The sequence below is a fragment of the Heteronotia binoei genome, chromosome 2, assembly GCF_032191835.1.
Source record: "Heteronotia binoei isolate CCM8104 ecotype False Entrance Well chromosome 2, APGP_CSIRO_Hbin_v1, whole genome shotgun sequence".
NCBI lineage: Eukaryota > Metazoa > Chordata > Lepidosauria > Squamata > Gekkonidae > Heteronotia > Heteronotia binoei.
Genome location: NC_083224.1, coordinates 16,923,788 through 16,941,055, shown reverse-complemented (window position 1 = coordinate 16,941,055; position 17,268 = coordinate 16,923,788). Strand labels below are relative to the sequence as shown.

The 17,268-nt window shown below is 46.7% G+C and overlaps 1 protein-coding gene across 3 annotated transcripts; it reads left to right on the top strand.

Moving 5' to 3' along the window:
* The first annotated feature begins 4,857 nt into the window (after positions 1–4,857).
* LOC132565999 (zinc finger protein 436-like) lies at positions 4,858–16,110 on the top strand. Of its 3 annotated transcripts, none has more exons than XM_060230627.1 (7): positions 4,858–4,924; positions 7,927–8,411; positions 10,393–10,507; positions 11,759–11,829; positions 12,048–12,174; positions 14,143–14,262; positions 14,756–16,110. In XM_060230627.1, the coding sequence occupies exons 2-7, from the start codon at positions 7,935–7,937 to the stop codon at positions 15,976–15,978; spliced, it is 2,133 nt and encodes a 710-aa protein (XP_060086610.1). In that variant the 5' UTR covers positions 4,858–4,924; positions 7,927–7,934; the 3' UTR covers positions 15,979–16,110. The 3 variants fall into 3 exon arrangements, with proteins under 3 accessions (XP_060086610.1, XP_060086612.1, XP_060086613.1); XM_060230629.1 differs by having other exon boundaries at positions 4,864–4,924; positions 7,953–8,411; XM_060230630.1 differs by having other exon boundaries at positions 4,916–5,016.
* The last annotated feature ends 1,158 nt before the right edge of the window (positions 16,111–17,268 follow it).

Here is a 17,268-nt window from a genome sequence, read left to right as displayed (position 1 = left end):
CAAGATCTCTCTCTTGGTCAGTCTCTGCCAGTTCACACCCCATCAACTTGTATTTGTAGCTGGGTTTTTTGGCCCCAATGTGCATTACTTTGAACTTGGCTACATTGAACCCCATCTGCCACGTTGACGCCCACTCACCCAGCCTCAACAGATCCCTTTGGAGTGCCTCACAATCCTCTCTGGTTCTCACCACCCTGAACAATTTAGTGTCATCTGCAAACTTGGCCACTTCACTGCTCACTCCCAACTCCAAATAATTTATGAACAAGTTAAAGAGCATGGGACCCAGTACCGAGCCCTGCGGCACCCCACTGCTTACTGTCCTCCACTGCGAAGGCTGCCCACTTATACTCACTCTCTGCTTCCTATTAATTAGCCAGTTTTTGATCCACAAGAGGACCTGTCCTTTTACTCCATGACTCTCGAGCTTACCAAGGAGCCTTTGATGAGGAACTTTATCAAAAGCTTTCTGGAAGTCAAGGTAAACAATATCTATTGGGTCTCCTTTGCCCACATGTTTGTTCACCCCTCAAAGAAATAATAATAATAATAATAATAATAATAATAATAATAATAATAATAATAATAATAATAATAAACTTTTATTTATATCCCGCCCTCCCCGCCGAGGCAGGCTGTAACAGGTTAGTGAGGCAAGATCTTCCCCTACAGAACCCATGCTGAGTCTTCCTCAATAACCCGTGTTCATCAATGTGCCTACTCATTCTGTCCTTGATAATGGTTTCTACCAGCTTTCCCGGTATTGAAGTCAGACTGACTGGCCTGTAATTTCCCGGATCTCCTCTGGAGCCCTTTTTAAAGATGGGGTGACATTTGCTACCTTCCAGTCCTCAGGAACGGAGGCAGATTTCAATGAGAGATTACACATTTTTGTCAGAAGATCCACAAGTTCAACTTTGAGTTCTTTTAGAACTCTTGGATGTATGCCATCCGGACCTGGTGACTTATTAGTTTTTAATTTGTCTATTGGTTGTAGGACCTCCTCTCTTGTCACCTCAATCTGACTCAGGTCTTTCAACACCCCTTCCAAAATAAGTGGTTCTGGAGCAGGCAAACACTTCTCATCTTCCACAGTGAAGACTGAGGCAAAAAATGCATTCAACTTCACTCAGCCTGGAGGAAGTCGACAGAATCCTCTCTGCTGCTCGCCCGACAACATGTGATCTGGACCCTTGCCCCTCTTGGCTGATTAAATCTTGCCAGAGGGAGCTTAGATGTCCTTTACGGGACATCATAAACAGATCCCTCTTAGAGGGGCTTTTTCCAACACCTCTGAAAGAGGCCTTGGTCCGCCCTCTCTTGAAAAAAGCTACAGCAGACCCGGCCAAATTGGCGAACTATTGTCCGGTGTCCAATTTACCGTTTCTAGGTAAAATTATTGAGAGGGCTGTGGCGTTGCAGCTACAGAGGTTTCTGGATGACGCTTCTGTCCTAGATCCATGCCAGTCTGGCTTCCGGCCGGGCCATGGGACGGAGACGGTGTTGGTCGCCTTGGTGGATGACCTCCAGCGGCAACTGGATCGAGGCGGCGTTGCGGTGCTGATGCTGTTAGATCTGTCGGCTGCATTTGATACAGTCGACCATCGGCTACTGACACGCCGCCTCACTGACATTGGGGTTGAGGGGTCGGCCTTGCAATGGCTTTCCTCCTTTCTCCTGGGTCGGGGACAGAGGGTGGCTATTGGGAGTGAGTGGTCCCGGAGGCGCACACTGGACTGTGGGGTGCCTCAGGGAGCAGTTCTCTCCCCGATGTTGTTCAACAGCTATATGCGCCCCCTTGCCCAGATTGCTCGGCGGTTTGGGCTGGGTTGCCATCAATATGCAGATGACACCCAGCTCTATCTACTAATGGACGGCCGGCCTGACTCCGCCCCAGGGAATCTCGACCGGGCTTTACAGGCTGTTGCAACATGGCTTAGGCTGAGTGGGCTGAAGTTGAATCCAGCGAAGACAGAGGTCCTTTGTGTGGGTCGCGGCGCTCTGGGAAGGGAAATAGCTCTCCTGGCCTTCGATGGCGCGCCATTGAAAGCAGCGCGCCAGGTAAAGAGCCTGGGTGTTTTACTGGAGCCTTTATTATCGATGGAGGCCCAGATAGCAGCCACTGCCAAGTCAGAATTCTTCCATCTGAAGCGGGCAAGGCAGTTGGCCCCTTTCCTTGAGCGCCGGGACCTCGCAACAGTGATCCATGCAACGGTCACCTCAAGATTGGACTACTGTAATGCCCTCTACTTGGGGCTACCTCTGTGCCGGACTCGGAGACTGCAGCTAGTGCAGAACGCGGCGGCCAGGCTGTTGTTGGGACTCCCGAAATGGGAACATATACGGCCGGGGCTACGTGAACTGCACTGGCTGCCAATTATATACCGGGTCCAGTACAAAGTGTTGGTCATTACCTTTAAAGCCTTATATGGCCGAGGACCCGCCTACCCGAGGGATCGTCTTTCCCCATATGAACCCCAGAGAGCACTGAGGTCAGCCGGGAAAAATCTAATGACTATCCCTGGGCCGAAAGAGATTAAATATCAGAATACCAGAGCACGGGCCTTTTCAATCGTGGCCCCTGCCCTATGGAACCAAGTCCCCAAGGAGGTGCGGGCCCTGCGGAACCTCGATCAGTTCCGCGGGGCCTGCAAGACCACCCTTTTTAAACTTGCACATTCGGACTGCTAAAGAAGACCGTTAATTAAGGATCCGCCAATGCGGTTTAAAGACCTATACCGCTGTGTATATACTGGCAGAACTAGCGTCAAACACCATCAGCACTGTCAGACGAAGTTATTTAACTGTATATATTGGATTTAATGTTTTTAAGTTTAATGTTTTATATTGTTAAATTTAAAGGTTTTATCTATTATTGTATGTTTTATGAAATGTTGTTAGCCGCCCTGAGCCTGCCGAGGTGGGGAGGGCGGGATATAAATAAAATTTATTTATATTTATTTATTTATAACTTCTCAGCCATTTCCCTATCCTCCTTCTGTAATCCTTTTACCCCTTGGTCATCCAAGGGCCCCACTGCCTCCCTGGCTGGTTTCCTGCTTCTAATATATTTGAAGAAATGTTTATTGTTGGTCTTTATGTTTTTTACTATATGCTCCTCATAGTCCTTTTTTGCCTGCCTGATCACAGTGGAGATCCCTTTCCTATGTAGAGGCTGGAAGGAGGGGGAAGGTGATGGAAAGCTGCAGTCAGAGGGGTAGATAAAGGGAAGGAGATAGGGTTACCAACTCCAGGTTAAGGAATTCCTGGATATTTAAGGGGTGGGGCCTGAAGAGGGTTGGGTAAGGTTTGAGAAGGGGTGGGGCCTTAAACAGGTACAATGCCATAGAATCCAAACCAACAATTCCTCCTAGAGAACCATTGTTGCCAATCTTCAGGGGAGGGCTGGAGATCACTCAGAATTACAACTGCTATCCACATGGCAGAGATAAGGTACCCTTGAGGGGGGGGAGTGAATGCCCACATGGATGGGTTGGAAGACAGCAAGGGTGGGAGGGCACTCACCCATAGGCCTTTCTTGTTACCTTTCCAGGTTGGTGGGAAATTCCTGGAGATTCTGTGATGGAGTTTGAAGAAGGCATAGCAGTTAGGGCTTTAGCGTGGGGTCTGCCAGAGACAGGTTCTTGCTGTAGAAGCTGACTGGGTGATTTTGGACTTTTCACAGACTTCCAGCCTAACCTGCCTCACAGGGTTGTTGTTCAGATCAAAGGGAGCGGAGGAAAATGATGTCAGTTGCTTTGGTTCCCCCCCTCCCCCCACTGTGGAGAAAGACTGCCCTTTTCCTATGTAGAGATTGGAGGGAGGGGGAAGATGATGGAAAGTTGAAGTCAGAGGGACAAGTAAAGGGAAGGAAATAGGATTGCCAACGCCAGGTTAGGAAATTCCTAGCTTTTTTAGGGGTGGGGCCTGAAGAGGACAGGGTTTGAGGAGGGATAGGACCCCAGACAGGTACAATGCCACTTCCTCCTGGGGAACCACTGGAGATCACTCAGAGTTACAATTGCTCTCTAGATGGCAGATATCAGCTCCCTTGGGGGGGGGGTGGGGTCAATGCCTTCACTTGAGTGGGTTGGGAAGACAGCAAGGGTGGTGGGCACTTGCTCAGAGCCTCTTTCTAGAGCCCGTTGTATTTTTCTTCACAAGGGGCCTTACTCCTAGTATAATAAATAGATATACTGATAGGTACTAGGCTTCCCAATCCCCAGGTCCCAGCAGAGGATCCCCCAGTTTTACAGGCTTCCCCCTTCCCCAGCCAGCTGGCCGGCGGGGAAAGCTCCACCCCCACAGCCATTATGCACTTCCATGAACGATTCCCATAGGGAATGATGGGGAATTGATCTATGGGTATCGGGGGCTCTGGGGGGGCTGTTTTTTTGAGCTAGAGGCGCCAAATTTTCAGTATAGTATCCAGTGCTTCTCCCCAAAATACCTTCTAAGTTTCAAAAGGATTGGACCAGGGGGTCCAATTCTATGAGCCCCAAAAAAAGGTGCCTCTATCCTTCATTATTTTCTACGGAAGAAAGGCATTTTAAAAGGTGTGCCGTCCCTTTAAATGTGATGGCCAGAACTCCCTTGGAGTTCAATGATGCTTGTCACACCCTTGCTCCTGGGTCCGCCCCCCCAATGTCTCCTGGCTCCGCCCCCAAAGTCCCCAGATATTTCTTGAATTGGACTTGGCAACCCTAATAGGTACACATATTGATTTTTGTGTCTCTTTAACGGAACGCCTTCCACGGATGGTTTTAATTATATACACCTGGAATCCCTTTGGTGGGGGGGCCTCTGCAGCCGCGAAAGCGTTAAAACAGCTGCGCTCTTTACTAGAGAGGCTGCGCAGGGGGGGCGAGAAGGGGTGGGGCTTCATACCAGCCAGAGCAGCAGAGCACGGGCAGGTCCTTCCGCAGTAAGTAAAACCTTTGCAGGAAGGGCTGCTCTTCTCCGGGGAGGGGGTGGTCCGCTGGGCTTGCAAGGCGGCTCTTTCCCTGCAGCGAGGAGGTGAGGAGGGGGTGCCCCCAAGCCAGCCCCATCCCAGCATCTTGTTGAATGGAGTCCATCCGGGATGGGAGACTGTTTGGTGTTTTAAGGGAGTTTGGGTACTATTTCGACGGGTGCATTTTCTCTGCTCAAAGTCCCATTCCGGGGAGAGGGATATCAGTTTGCCTGAATAAAGAGCCACCAGGGTGTTCCTGGGGTGATCACCATGGGAGGGGTTTTTCGTGCTGAAGGGCTGACTTTGATGGACCAAGGGTCTGATTCAGTAGAAGGCAGCTTCATATGTTCATCCAGGCTTCTGCATTTTGCAAGAAGGGCAGTATCAGTCTGTGCCTGTGCTAGTTTCTTCCTAAGGTCGATGGACTTCTATTCCACCCAGCTTAATGTGGTGCCTTTCATGAAGATACGTGCAGGTGGGTAGTGGTGTTTGCACATGAACGCTTATCCCTGGAATAAAACTTTTCCAGTCCTAAAGGTGCCCCTGGACTCAAACTTTCTTCTGCTGCCCACTTGAATCTACGTTAATTATAGCCTGCCATTTAATGAGATTCAATATTTATTTTATTTTATTCGATTTATACCCCGTCCTCCCCACCGAGGTGGGCTCAGGGCAACTTACAACATAAAATCTAAAACAATAAAATTAATAAATATTAATCCGAATTATTCAAATAAATGCTGGAAGTGCAAAAAAAAAAAAAAGGGAACACTGTATTCACATATGGTGGCAATGTGAACACGCCCAAAAATATTGGGCCCAAATTAACATCTGGACCCCAAAAATCCTAAAAATTAATCTCCATCACTCACCAGAGTTGTATCTTTTAAATATTTGTAGAGAAAATATCTCCAAAAAAGCAAAAAAATTATTACTTCATATAGTTACGATTGCAAGAATATTATATGCAAAATATTGGAAGATATCTATGATACCTAATAGAGAAGAATTTTTATCAAAATTATTGGAAGCCGCAGAATTAGATATATTAACAACAAGATTACAGGATGGAAACTTACAAAAATGTAAAGAGATATGGGAGCCTATTTATGTTTGGGTGAAAAGTAAGGGAATAGACTTGGAAAAATAATATTGTATATGGATAAGCCCTCGACACTTCTGGTATGGATGGGTGAGTGGTTGGAAAGGTGGTGGTGGTAGAGGTTGGATTGTTTTAGGAGATATGTTATATGTTTTTTCTTTGTTTGTCTTTTGTTGTGTATTAATCAATAAAATATTTAAATTAAAAAAATTAATAAATATTACAAAGCATATACAATAATTTACAATAATTAAAACAGTGAAACAAGAAACAAACAGTCTGACAGTTGGGTGCTATTCTCACAGCCTTCCTTCGCAGTTTTTTATACCATGCTTTGGCTGACCCAAGGCCATTCCAGCAGCTGCAAGCGGAGGAGTGCGGAATCAAACCCGGTTCTCCCAGATAAGAACCCAAGGCCATTCCAGCAGCTGCAAGGGGAGGAGTGGGGAATCAAACCTGGTTCTCCCAGATAAGAGAGCTCTGGCTGACCCAAGGCCATTCCAGCAGCTGCAGGCAGAGGAGTGGGGAATCAAACCTGGTTCTCCCAGATCAGAGTCTGCACATTTAACCACCACATCAGAAATAAAGTGCACAATTGTATCATCCTGAAACTGTCGCTTCCCCTGGTTCCTAGGTTTAAAAAGCCGTGTTTCAGTTGTAGACCTTTGTCTTGATCAATTCACTTCATATTATCTGGATTATAATCAACAGGATTCAATACACTATGAAATAGAATTTGGGTAGTAGAACGAATGAAAAATCTGAAACGCAGTACTGAAGGAAAGCATAATTGTTAAGATGGCGCAATAAATGACGTAAAATTATATAGCAGGATACAGCTTACAGAAAACTGTACACAGGAATATAGACTGCAGTACCCAATAATGCAGCCAATTAAATTTGTAAAGCCATTTGTTCAGTGCAACCTTATTACTATGGTTGAAAAGCCCTATTGAATAATTAATATTTTGGGGAAAGCCAAGGGAGTGGGCGCCTTTGGTGTAGTTGTTAAATGTGCGGATTCTTATCTGGGAGAACTGGGTTTGATTCCCCACTCCTCCACTCGCACCTGCTGGAATGGCCTTGGGTCAGCCATAGCTCTGGCAGAGGTTGTCCTTGAAAGGGCAGCTGCTGTGAGAGCCCGCTCAGCTCCACCCACCTCACAGGGTGTCTGTTGTGAGGGAGGAAGGGAAAGGAGATTGTGAGCCGCTTTGAGACTCTTCGGAGGGGAGGACGGGATATAAATCCAATATCTTCATCTACCTCACAGGGTGTCTGTTGTGGGGGAGGAAGGGAAAGGAGATTATAGGCCGCTCTCTGTCCTTGAAAGGGCAGCTGCTGTGAAAGTCCTCTCAGCCCCACCCACCTCACAGGGTGTCTGTTATGGGAGAGGAAGGTAAAGGAGATTGTGAGCCACTCTGAGATTCGGAGTGGAGGGCGGGATATAAATCCAGTATCATCATCATCTTCCTTACCTCCTCAGGTGGCTTGGTCTGGTAGTTAAGGAGTGGTGAACTCTAATGGTTCAGCCCTTAGTAGCTGCTTGTTCCTCGTTCCAGTTTGCCTTGAGATGGGCCCACTAGACAGACTGATCCCTAGGAATTGGAAGTCACGCTCATAAGATCCACAGCAGATTTTTAAAATAGTAAGTACTGGTGTTTTTGTTGTCTGGAGCACTAAACAGGGACTATATTTAAATGCTTGATATGTGATATGGCACAGTTATGTTAATCCTGATACGAAAACTAGAACAAGGACGCTCCTTCTGATCCACTGGGGTTATCCTTAGGTGATTCCTCACCAGGGTCAGTGATTTAACTCCGTTTTCTTTCCTTCCTGCCTTTCTGATATCTTTCCCTCACCCTCTTCACAGCCAAGTGAATGAGAGTGTCTTTCCAGAGTCAGAGACAGCAGCCCAAGAGAAAAGGGAAGGAGATGGAAGAGAAGGACCCTGAAGGCCTTGGAACTGGGAAGACATCCAGGAAAGGTTCCCATCCTCTCCAAGCAGGGAGTGGTGCTGAATTTTGGGGAAGAGCTGTGCCAGAGAACTTGGTTCAAGACCCTGTGACCCCAGATGTACGCAGCCGACGCTTCCGGCTGTTTGGTTACCAGGAGGCTGATGGGCCCCGAGAGGTTTGCAGCCGGCTCCACGGACTTTGTAAGGACTGGCTGGAGCCAGAGAGGCGCACCAAGAAGGAGATGATGGACCTGGTGATCCTGGAGCAGTTCCTGGCCATCCTGCCGCAGGAAGTGCAGGGCTGGGTGAGAGGATGCGGGCCAGAGAGCAGTTCCCAGGCAGTGGCCCTGGCCGAAGGTTTCCTCCTGAGTCAGGCAGAGGAGAAGAGGCAGGCACTGCAGGTGAGGGGCTTTCAGACACTCCACTCAAGCAATGAGCTTCTCCTAAGGCTTCCTGCCAGATATTTCTATCTGTGTGTTAACTGCCATCAAGTGTTTCCAATATATGGCAATGCTAGGAAGGTTCTTTCGTTAACAGCCTTGTTCAGGTTTTGCAGACTGAGGGCCGTGGCTTCCTTGATTGAGTCAATCCATCCTGTGTTTGGTCTTCCTCTTTTTCCTGAGGCCTTCCACCTTTCTTAGCGTTATTATCTTTCCCAGTGGCTTCTGTCTTATCATAATATCACCAAAATCCGATAGCCTCAGTTGAATCATTTTAGCTTCCAGGGAGAGTTGAGTCTTGATTTGATCTAAAACCCACTTATTTATCTTTTTTGGCAGATCTCGGTATCTGTAGAAACTCTAAACTTTCCTTCATCGGCACAGAAAATCAACTTTCTTCCTGTTAGTTTTCTTCCTTGTCCAACTTTTCTCTCACATGCATATTGTAATGGGGAATATTGTGGCTGGAATTAAGTTGATCTTGGTCACGAAGGACACATCTTTACACTTAAGAATCTTTTCTAGCTCCTTCATGGCTGCCTTTCCCAGTCTCAATCTCCTGATTTCTTCTTTGCAGTCTCCCTTTTGGTTGATGATGGACACAAGGGACAGAAAACCTTGAACGATTTCAGGTTCTTCATCAACCTTAAATTTCCGTAATTCCACACCAGTCATTATTTTTGTCTTCCTGATATTCAGCTGTCATTTTCCTTTAGCATGTTCTGCTTTAACCTTCATAAGTAATTATTTCTAGTCTTCAGTACGTTCTGCCTCTAATGTGTCATCTGCATCTCTCAGACTGTTAATGTTCCTTCCGCCAATTTTCACCCCACCATTTAAATCTAATCTGTCTTTCCTATAATACATTCTGCATATAAATTGAAAAAACAGGGAAATAAAATACATCCTAGTCTGGCAACTTTGCCAATTGGAAACCATTCTGTTTCTCCACATTCTGTCCTAACAGTGGCCTCTTGCCCAAAGTACAGGTTGTGCATCAAAAGAAACGTTGCAGCAAACCCATTTCTTTTCAAACCAATCTTTTTTTTTAAGTCCTTCCAGTCAAAAGTGTTGATGTAAGCTATGAATCACAAGCTGGTTTTCTTCTGAAATCCTCTTCTGTTCTCCATTAACAACGTAAATCTTCAGTATGATCTCAATTGCTACTTTCTTTTGTGAATACAGCTGGAACGGAATATCTGGCATTTCTCTTTCAATATGCAACAATACTCCTTGTTATGAAATGTCGAGCATCACTTGACTTGCATTAATGCAATTGTCCATTGGTTCCTACAGTCTTTGATGTCTCTATTTTTCAGAATTGGAATGTAAAATGAGTGTTTCCTGTCTGTGGACCTTTGTTTTGTTTCTATCTTTGCTAGTATATGCTTGTTAAGACTTTGATGGACTCCTTTTCCGTGGCTTGAAATAGCTCTACTGATATATCCCATCTCCTCCTGGGGGTTTCTTTCTCCCAATTCTTCTCCGTGCAGCTTTACTTTCTAAAACTCTACCTTCTGGTTTGAAAGGTTCTTCTTGAAAGGATTTTGTCTTTTATCTCTTATTTATCTTATCTGTGTATGGAGATCATGGACAGCTGTATCTCGCCATTGCACATATCACACTTTATGATGTTTTTACTGTTTTTAATTGTTTTGTGGTGAAATGTGCTGGTTTGTCTCTTCTAAGCCTGCCTTGGTGGGGAGGGTGGGGTAAAAATTGAACTAATAAATTAAATAAATGTTTCAGTGTATTGCTCCTATCAATTCTTAGATATTTTTACCTCTAGATGATTCAGTAGGCTGTGAAGAAAACCCAACACTTGTGGTTAAAGGAGCTCTGGTGGTGGAGTCAGGGATGAGTAGCCTGGAAGTGGGTCAGGATCCATCACATCAGCCTGTTCCGTTCCTTCTCTTGCCCCTCTCCCTTGCTGTTGTTTCAGACACAGAGAGGATTTCGGAAGGTGGAAGCAAAGTTCCGTGAGGCAAAAGGAGTTCTGTCTGAGGAAGGTCAGAGGGCGCAGGCCCAGGAGTGTACCCAAGATGCCCTGCCAAGTGGTAAGGGGGTCTCCTGTCCAGAGGGGATTGGGGCATGTTATGAAGTTGTAGGGCAGAAGGTTCGGGACAGGAGAAGAGGGAAATACTTCTGCAGCCTACGTAGAATGTAGTTCTGGGAAATGATGCCATAGGATGTTGTGATGGCCACTCCACTTTAAGAGGAAACATACCAATTGATGGAGAGCAGTTCCATTCGTATTTACATTGATGGAAATATGCATATCTCTCCTTCCTTAGAAAGACTCAAGGTGGCTCAACAAAGAAAAGGAAGACAAATCTGGGTGTAGCTATTAGCCTGACCAGCATGGCCCAGACTCCCCAAGGTAATCAGATCTCAGAAGCTAAGAATGGTCAGCCCTGGTTAGTGTTAGGATTGGGAGACCACCAAAGAAATTCAGGGCTGCTGTGCAGAAACAGGCAATGACACAACACCTCTGAATGTCACTTACCTTGAGGAACTGGAGTCACCATAAGTAGCTGTGACTTGACAGCGTTTTAGACACACACACACAAACACATACACCATGTTTTTGGGCAGCAAATCTTGGGAAACCCACTGTCAGAGGCCAGTAATTGGGGCTCTGTGTCCCAGTTTAAAGACTTTTCAGGGGCATCTGGGGGGTAACAGAAAGAGGATATTGGATTAGGGATGCCAGGCCATGGTCTGGTCCTCTTGTGAGTTTTGCGGGTGGAGCATGGGCTGGACATAGAGTCATTTTCATGTCTCCTCCAGCCAAATACCTGAATGTGAAGTCAGACTATCAGTATACGCTCAGGAAACACTCTGGCAGCACCCTAAAGTTTTAGCTGATGTTCTAAAAATCACATAGATTTAGGACTGGATGTGATGGTTATGTTTTTCTAGTCACCTGCTTTTCTTTTGCCACTCCGGACTCCAGGATGGGTAAGAAGGCCCAGGAGGTGGGAGCAAGTCATGCCTGGGCTTTTGGTCTGATCTAGCAGGGATACTGAAGCCATTGGAGCTCCAGGGCTCACAGGGCACATTTCACGCCTCACAAAAGTCTGAAATGTGTTGGCAGCATTTATAACACCCCCAGGGTCATGGGTACTTGAGGTTTGTCTTCCACCTCTTCCACATTTTAATAAATGTTCTTACAAAATGTTCTTGAGTGTAAAGAAGACAAGGTTTCACAACTCTGGGAATTGGGATGCATAAGCAAGATTGAGACAAGCAAAGAAAATAGGGATTTGAGGCTGAAATTCTTCCTTCCCATTTTGTCTCCCTTGCAGGCAGTGAAGAGACGTTATTGAGCCCTTTTCTTTGCAGAGAAGTGGAAACACCTCCTTGGCCTCTGGTCCAGGTGTGTGTGTGTGGGGGAAGAATGAAGAATAGTCAGGGCTCTCAGTTCTTTCTCAGGGAAGCTTTTGCTCCTGCTGTCTGAGGAAGAGACGCTCTGGATGGCACTGCCTTTACACATACTGAGCTCTACATCCTGCACCCTCACAAACTATCCTTGCCAAAAGTGTCAAGTCTCTGTTTGGCATGATGTGTGATGAGGGAATCTGCTTCTTCTTTCAGTCTCCATTTAACTTTGAGGAGGTGGCCATGTATTTCACCGTGGCGGAGTGGGGCCTTCTGGATCCAGGCCAAAAAGCCCTCTACAGGGAAGTCATGCTGGAGAACTATGGGAGTGTGGCTTTTCTGGGTAAGGCTCTTTTGTGGGTGCTAAAGGCGCGAATCACTGCCTCTAAGATGATGCATGAATCAACAGCAGTATCTGTATCTGTTTGTGTGGCCAGTGCAGGTAATGGGCGACCACCGGTTGCCTGAAGAAGTTGAGGTGGCCATGAAATTGATGTTCATCCTGGCTAGGTAGAGCGATACAAGCCACGCCACTGATCCAGGGGCAGCTGAGCCAGTGTTGTGGCCAACACCCAAGCCAGAAAAGGTGTTGTGGCTCGAGGCCAAGGCAGGGTTGAGAGGCTCTCAGAAGGACTCTGGAAGGAGCCAGATCCTGATTTCTCAGTTGTCAGCCTTTACAACATCCCCTTCTTCTACCTTGTAGGGGTGTTCTGCAGCACGTAGTCCCACCAATTAACACTAGTTAAGATAAAACCAGTTAAGATAAAAGGAAGTACTTCTTCATCCTTCATCCAAAGGGTGATTAACACATGGAATTCACTGCCACAGGAGGTGGTGGCTTCTACAAGCATAGACAGCTTCAAGAGGCGATTGGATAAGCATATGGAGCAGAAGTCCATCAGTGGTTATTAGCCACAGCGTATTGTTGGAACTCTCTGTCTTGGGCAAGTGATGCTCTGTATTCTTGGTGCTTGAGGGGGGGGGGGCAACTGTGGGAGGGCTTCTCGTTCCTGGCCCCACTGGTGGACCTCCTGATGGCACCTGGGTTTTTTGGCCACTATGTGACACAGTGTTGGACTAGTTGGGCCATTGGCCTGATCCAACACGGCTTCTCTTATGGGCGGTGGCAGCCTTATGAGCCCTGCTCAGCCTTCCCAGGACCAGGGCTTTTTTTTGTCGCAGGAGCTTCTTTGCATATTAGGCCACACCCCGCTGATGTAGCTAATCCTCAAAGTGCTTACAGGGCTCTTAGTACAGTGCTTACTGTAAGCTCTTGGAGGATTGGCTGCATCAGGGGCGTGTGGCCTCATACGCAAAGGAGCTCCTGCTACCAAAAAAGCCTGCCTGGGACCGAAAGACACACCTTCTGTGGATCTAATCAGGCTCTGACCAAGGGAACCCAGGTGCAGTCCCAGAGCATCTGGTGGCCTAAGCTGCTCTCTCTCCCCCATGGTGTCAACGGCAAGCACAACAGAGGCAGGGGGCGCAGATCAGGTACACTGAGAGTTGGGCTCCATGAGCCTCTGAGTGCACCCACTGCCAGGCCGACCCCGCTCAGCTTTTTCGAGACCTGAGAAGGCTAAGCGGGGTCAGTGGGGCACCTGTGAACACATGCACCGCCCTGCCACGCCAGGCTCTGAGCGCCTCTGAGCACAAGCACCGTCCTGCTATGCCTGCTCAGTGTTCTTGGGTCAGAGCTTCAGGTGGAGGGGGCCAGGGGCCTAGGCCCAGGGTTCACTTGGTGAGATCTCGGTTAGATCCACAGAACCTTTGCCGGCCACCGTCCAATGTTAACTGGTAGGACTACTTGCTGCATAACGCCCCTACAAGGCAGAAAGGGAAGGGGATGTTGTAAAGGCTGACAACTGAGAAATCAGGATATTGGTTAGATCTTCTTGGCGGGGAGGGTGGGGTATAAATAGAATTTAAAAAACCAAAATGCGTATTTAGGGGAGGCTGGAAGCCAGCTCCTCCTGGCTCTCTTCACAACTGGAAGGAAACTGAATATCATGAGAATTTTTTGTATTTAAACATCAAGAACTGAAAGTGAAATAGCTTCACGGCCAGTCAATTGGAAGCAGTGGGGGGGGGGGAATCATTCTTTGCCACCTTCCCCCTTAAAATACGTTTGGGAAAAGGAGGGGTAGGCAGAATAGAAAAAACAGCTCTCTTGGAGGGCCTATAAAGTGTGACCATCAGCTCAGTTTGGTAGGAAAGAAGATCTTATAAAAGAAATGGAGACCCAAGAGAGAGGATTGCTTGACTGGTGGCTTGGCTTCTTGCATGGGTGCTGATTGAAACTTTATTCCAGCAGCAGATGTAGAGAAGACAGCTGGGGAATTCCAGGAGTTCTCTTTGGAAAAAGTCAAGATTGAAGATGCTGAAGAAAACCTTGGAGATGGACCACAGAGGCAGGAGGAAAGCCACGCAGGTAAGAGGAAGGATAAGCCCATTCCTTGCCAAAGAGGGGTCCTCCCTGAAACCTCAGTCCGTGAAGAAAGGTCAGTCAACAAAAGAAGGAACAAAGGCCTCTGTGTGAACCAGAGAATCCACTGCGGGGGGGGGGGGAATGGAAATTAAAGTGTGGCATTTGCAAAGAGCTTTAGTCAGAGAATGAACGTCATTTGGCAGATGCTAATTCCCTTAGGAGAGAAATTGTATAATTTCTTGGAGAACCAAAACAGTTTCCATCATAACATAGTCCTTACTTCACTTCAATGAAGTCACACAGGTGGGGAGCTATAAAGATTGTAAGAGTCTCAACCAAGACTCTCTAATGCAGGAAGCTTACTGTACTTTCAAAGTATTTATTATTGTATGCTTCACTTTAAAACAGGAGGGAGGCATTAGAATATTTGAAACATCAGGAGCACATCAGACCTCCATGTGTGGATTCTAACAGGAGATCTCTCTCTTTATTCCAGCAGGAGATGATCGGAGGAATGAGGAGGATGAGGAACTGCATCATGTATCACCAGATGATGGCAAGAATGAAGATGTGAGAAGAAAAGTCAGGATTCAAGGCAGGCCTCAGAGGCAGAAAGTCAGGCACAGGGTAAAGAAGAGGGATAAATGCATTCCTTCTCAGGGGGTGGATTTCCAAGAAGTAATTCACAGGTTGGAGGAAACTTACAAGTGCTTGGAGTGTGGAATGAACTTCTCAGTTCAAACCCAACATAATATACATTTTTCAAAGCATGGTATATTGAAGGCATGTAAATGCTTTCAGTGTGGAAAGTATTTCAGATACAAATCACAAGTCCTTGTGCACCAAAGGATCCACACAGCGGCGAAACATTTTGAATGCTCAGAGTGTGGGAAGAAATTCAGTCATAGTTCCCTTCTTAAAAAGCATCAAAGAACCCACACAGGGGAGAAGCCTTTTGAATGCTCAGAGTGCGGGAAGGGATTTAGTTGTAGTAGCAGTCTTAAAAGTCATTTAAGAACCCACACAGGGGAAAAGCCTTTTGAATGCTCAGATTGTGGGAAGAGATTCAGTCGTAGTAACACTCTTCAACAGCATGTAAGAATCCACACAGGCCAGAAGCCTTTTCAGTGCTCAGAGTGTGGGAAGAAATTTAGGCTAAGCAGTGGTCTTCAACAGCATCAAAGAATCCACACAGGGGAGAAGCCTTTTGAATGCTCAGAGTGTGGGAAGAGATTCAGATGGAGTGGTGATCTTCAAAGTCATCTAAGAACCCACACAGGGGAGAAGCCTTTTGAATGCTCAGAGTGTGGGAAAAGATTCAGGGTGAGTAGCAGTCTTCAAAATCATTTAAGAACCCACACAGGGGAGAAGCCTTTTGAATGCTCAAAGTGTGGGAAGAGATTCAGTCAGAGTAGCACTTTTCAACAGCATCTAAGAACCCACACAGGGGAGAAGCCTTTTGAGTGCTCAGAGTGTGGGAAGGGTTTCATTCGCAGTGGCCAGCTTAAACGGCATCAAAGAACCCACACAGGGGAGAAGCCTTTTCAGTGCTCTGAGTGTGCAAAGAGATTCAGTCAAAGCCATGATCTTAAAAAACATCAAAGAACACACACAAGGGAGAAGCCTTTTGAATGCTCAGAGTGTGGGAAGAGGTTCACTCAGAATGGCCATCTTCAACAGCATCAAGCAATCCACAGAGGGCAAAAATCTTTTGAATAAAAAGAGATTCAACCAGCATGGTTATTTTCAGCAACATCTAAGAACCCATTCAAGGAAAAGTCATGTAACTTCTTATCCTATGGATATCAAACACTTTTGTTATGAGGATCTGAATTAATGTCACTCTGCTTGGCTGGGCCACGTGTGAAATCTTTGGTGGGGGGGCACAGTAGGAGGGCTTCTAGCCCCACTGATGGACCTCTTGATGGCACTTGGGTTTTTTGGCCACTGTGTGACACAGAGTGTTGGACTGGATGGGCCATTGGCCTAATCCAAAATGGCTTCTCTTATGTTCTTATGTGACTCAGAGTGTTGGACTGGATGGGCTATTGGCCTGATCCAACATGATTTCTCTTATGTTCTTATGTGGCTCAATACTCCTGTTTAATTTTAGCCTCCAACTACACCCCTGTTCCTCCATGCCACCCCCCAAACACAAACACCATCTTCCCTCACCTCAACAGCTATATTTCTCCTCCCCTCTAATGAGTTTTCAGCTGAATGGTTTCCAGTTGGATGTATTTTGTCTCCCTATCTCTTCAATCTGAGGTTTCCAGATATTAGAGAGGGACGGGGGAGGGCTTCTGGCCAGCGCGCAGTGCCTGTAGCGTTCTCTGAGTGCTACAGCATGCAGCACTGAATATAAATAGAAGGGGGAGCGGCTGTCAGGCCGCCCCTGGCGATCCAGTATTGAGGCTTCCATGGCCCGGTACTGGGTTGTGACCCTGCAAATGGGAAATGCTGTTCTAGAGGGTTTCAGGGAGTGTGCTCCCTCATGGGATTTGGAATATCACCTGATACCAGATGGCAAGAGATGATGAGCCTGCCTCGGCGGGGAGGGTGGGATATAAATAAAAGTTTATTATTATTATTATTATGAAGCCATACACCAGAGGGAAGCCATGCTGACTGCGATTTCACAGGACAGATGCCCTGACTATGCCATGTCTCACTGCAATGAAGAGCTACGTTGAAAATGCTTAAGTTTTCCTACTTGCATTTAATTTTTTTTTTTGAAAAATGTTCTAATCTTCCTCCAAAGAGTTCAGGATTCTTGCAACAACCCTGTGAGGTGTACCAGACTGCTAAAGTGTTCCTGATGGAAGATCACCCACTGGCTTTGTTTGAGTGAGGTTTCGGACCCAGGTTTCTAGCCCTTGGCTGCCGCAGAACTTTTTACAGGCTCAGGATCTTACAATGGTGAAAGGAACAAGTGGGAGCCCAGTAGCACCTTTAAGACCAACACAGTTTTATTCAGAATGTAAGCTTTCGTATGCATGCACACTTCTT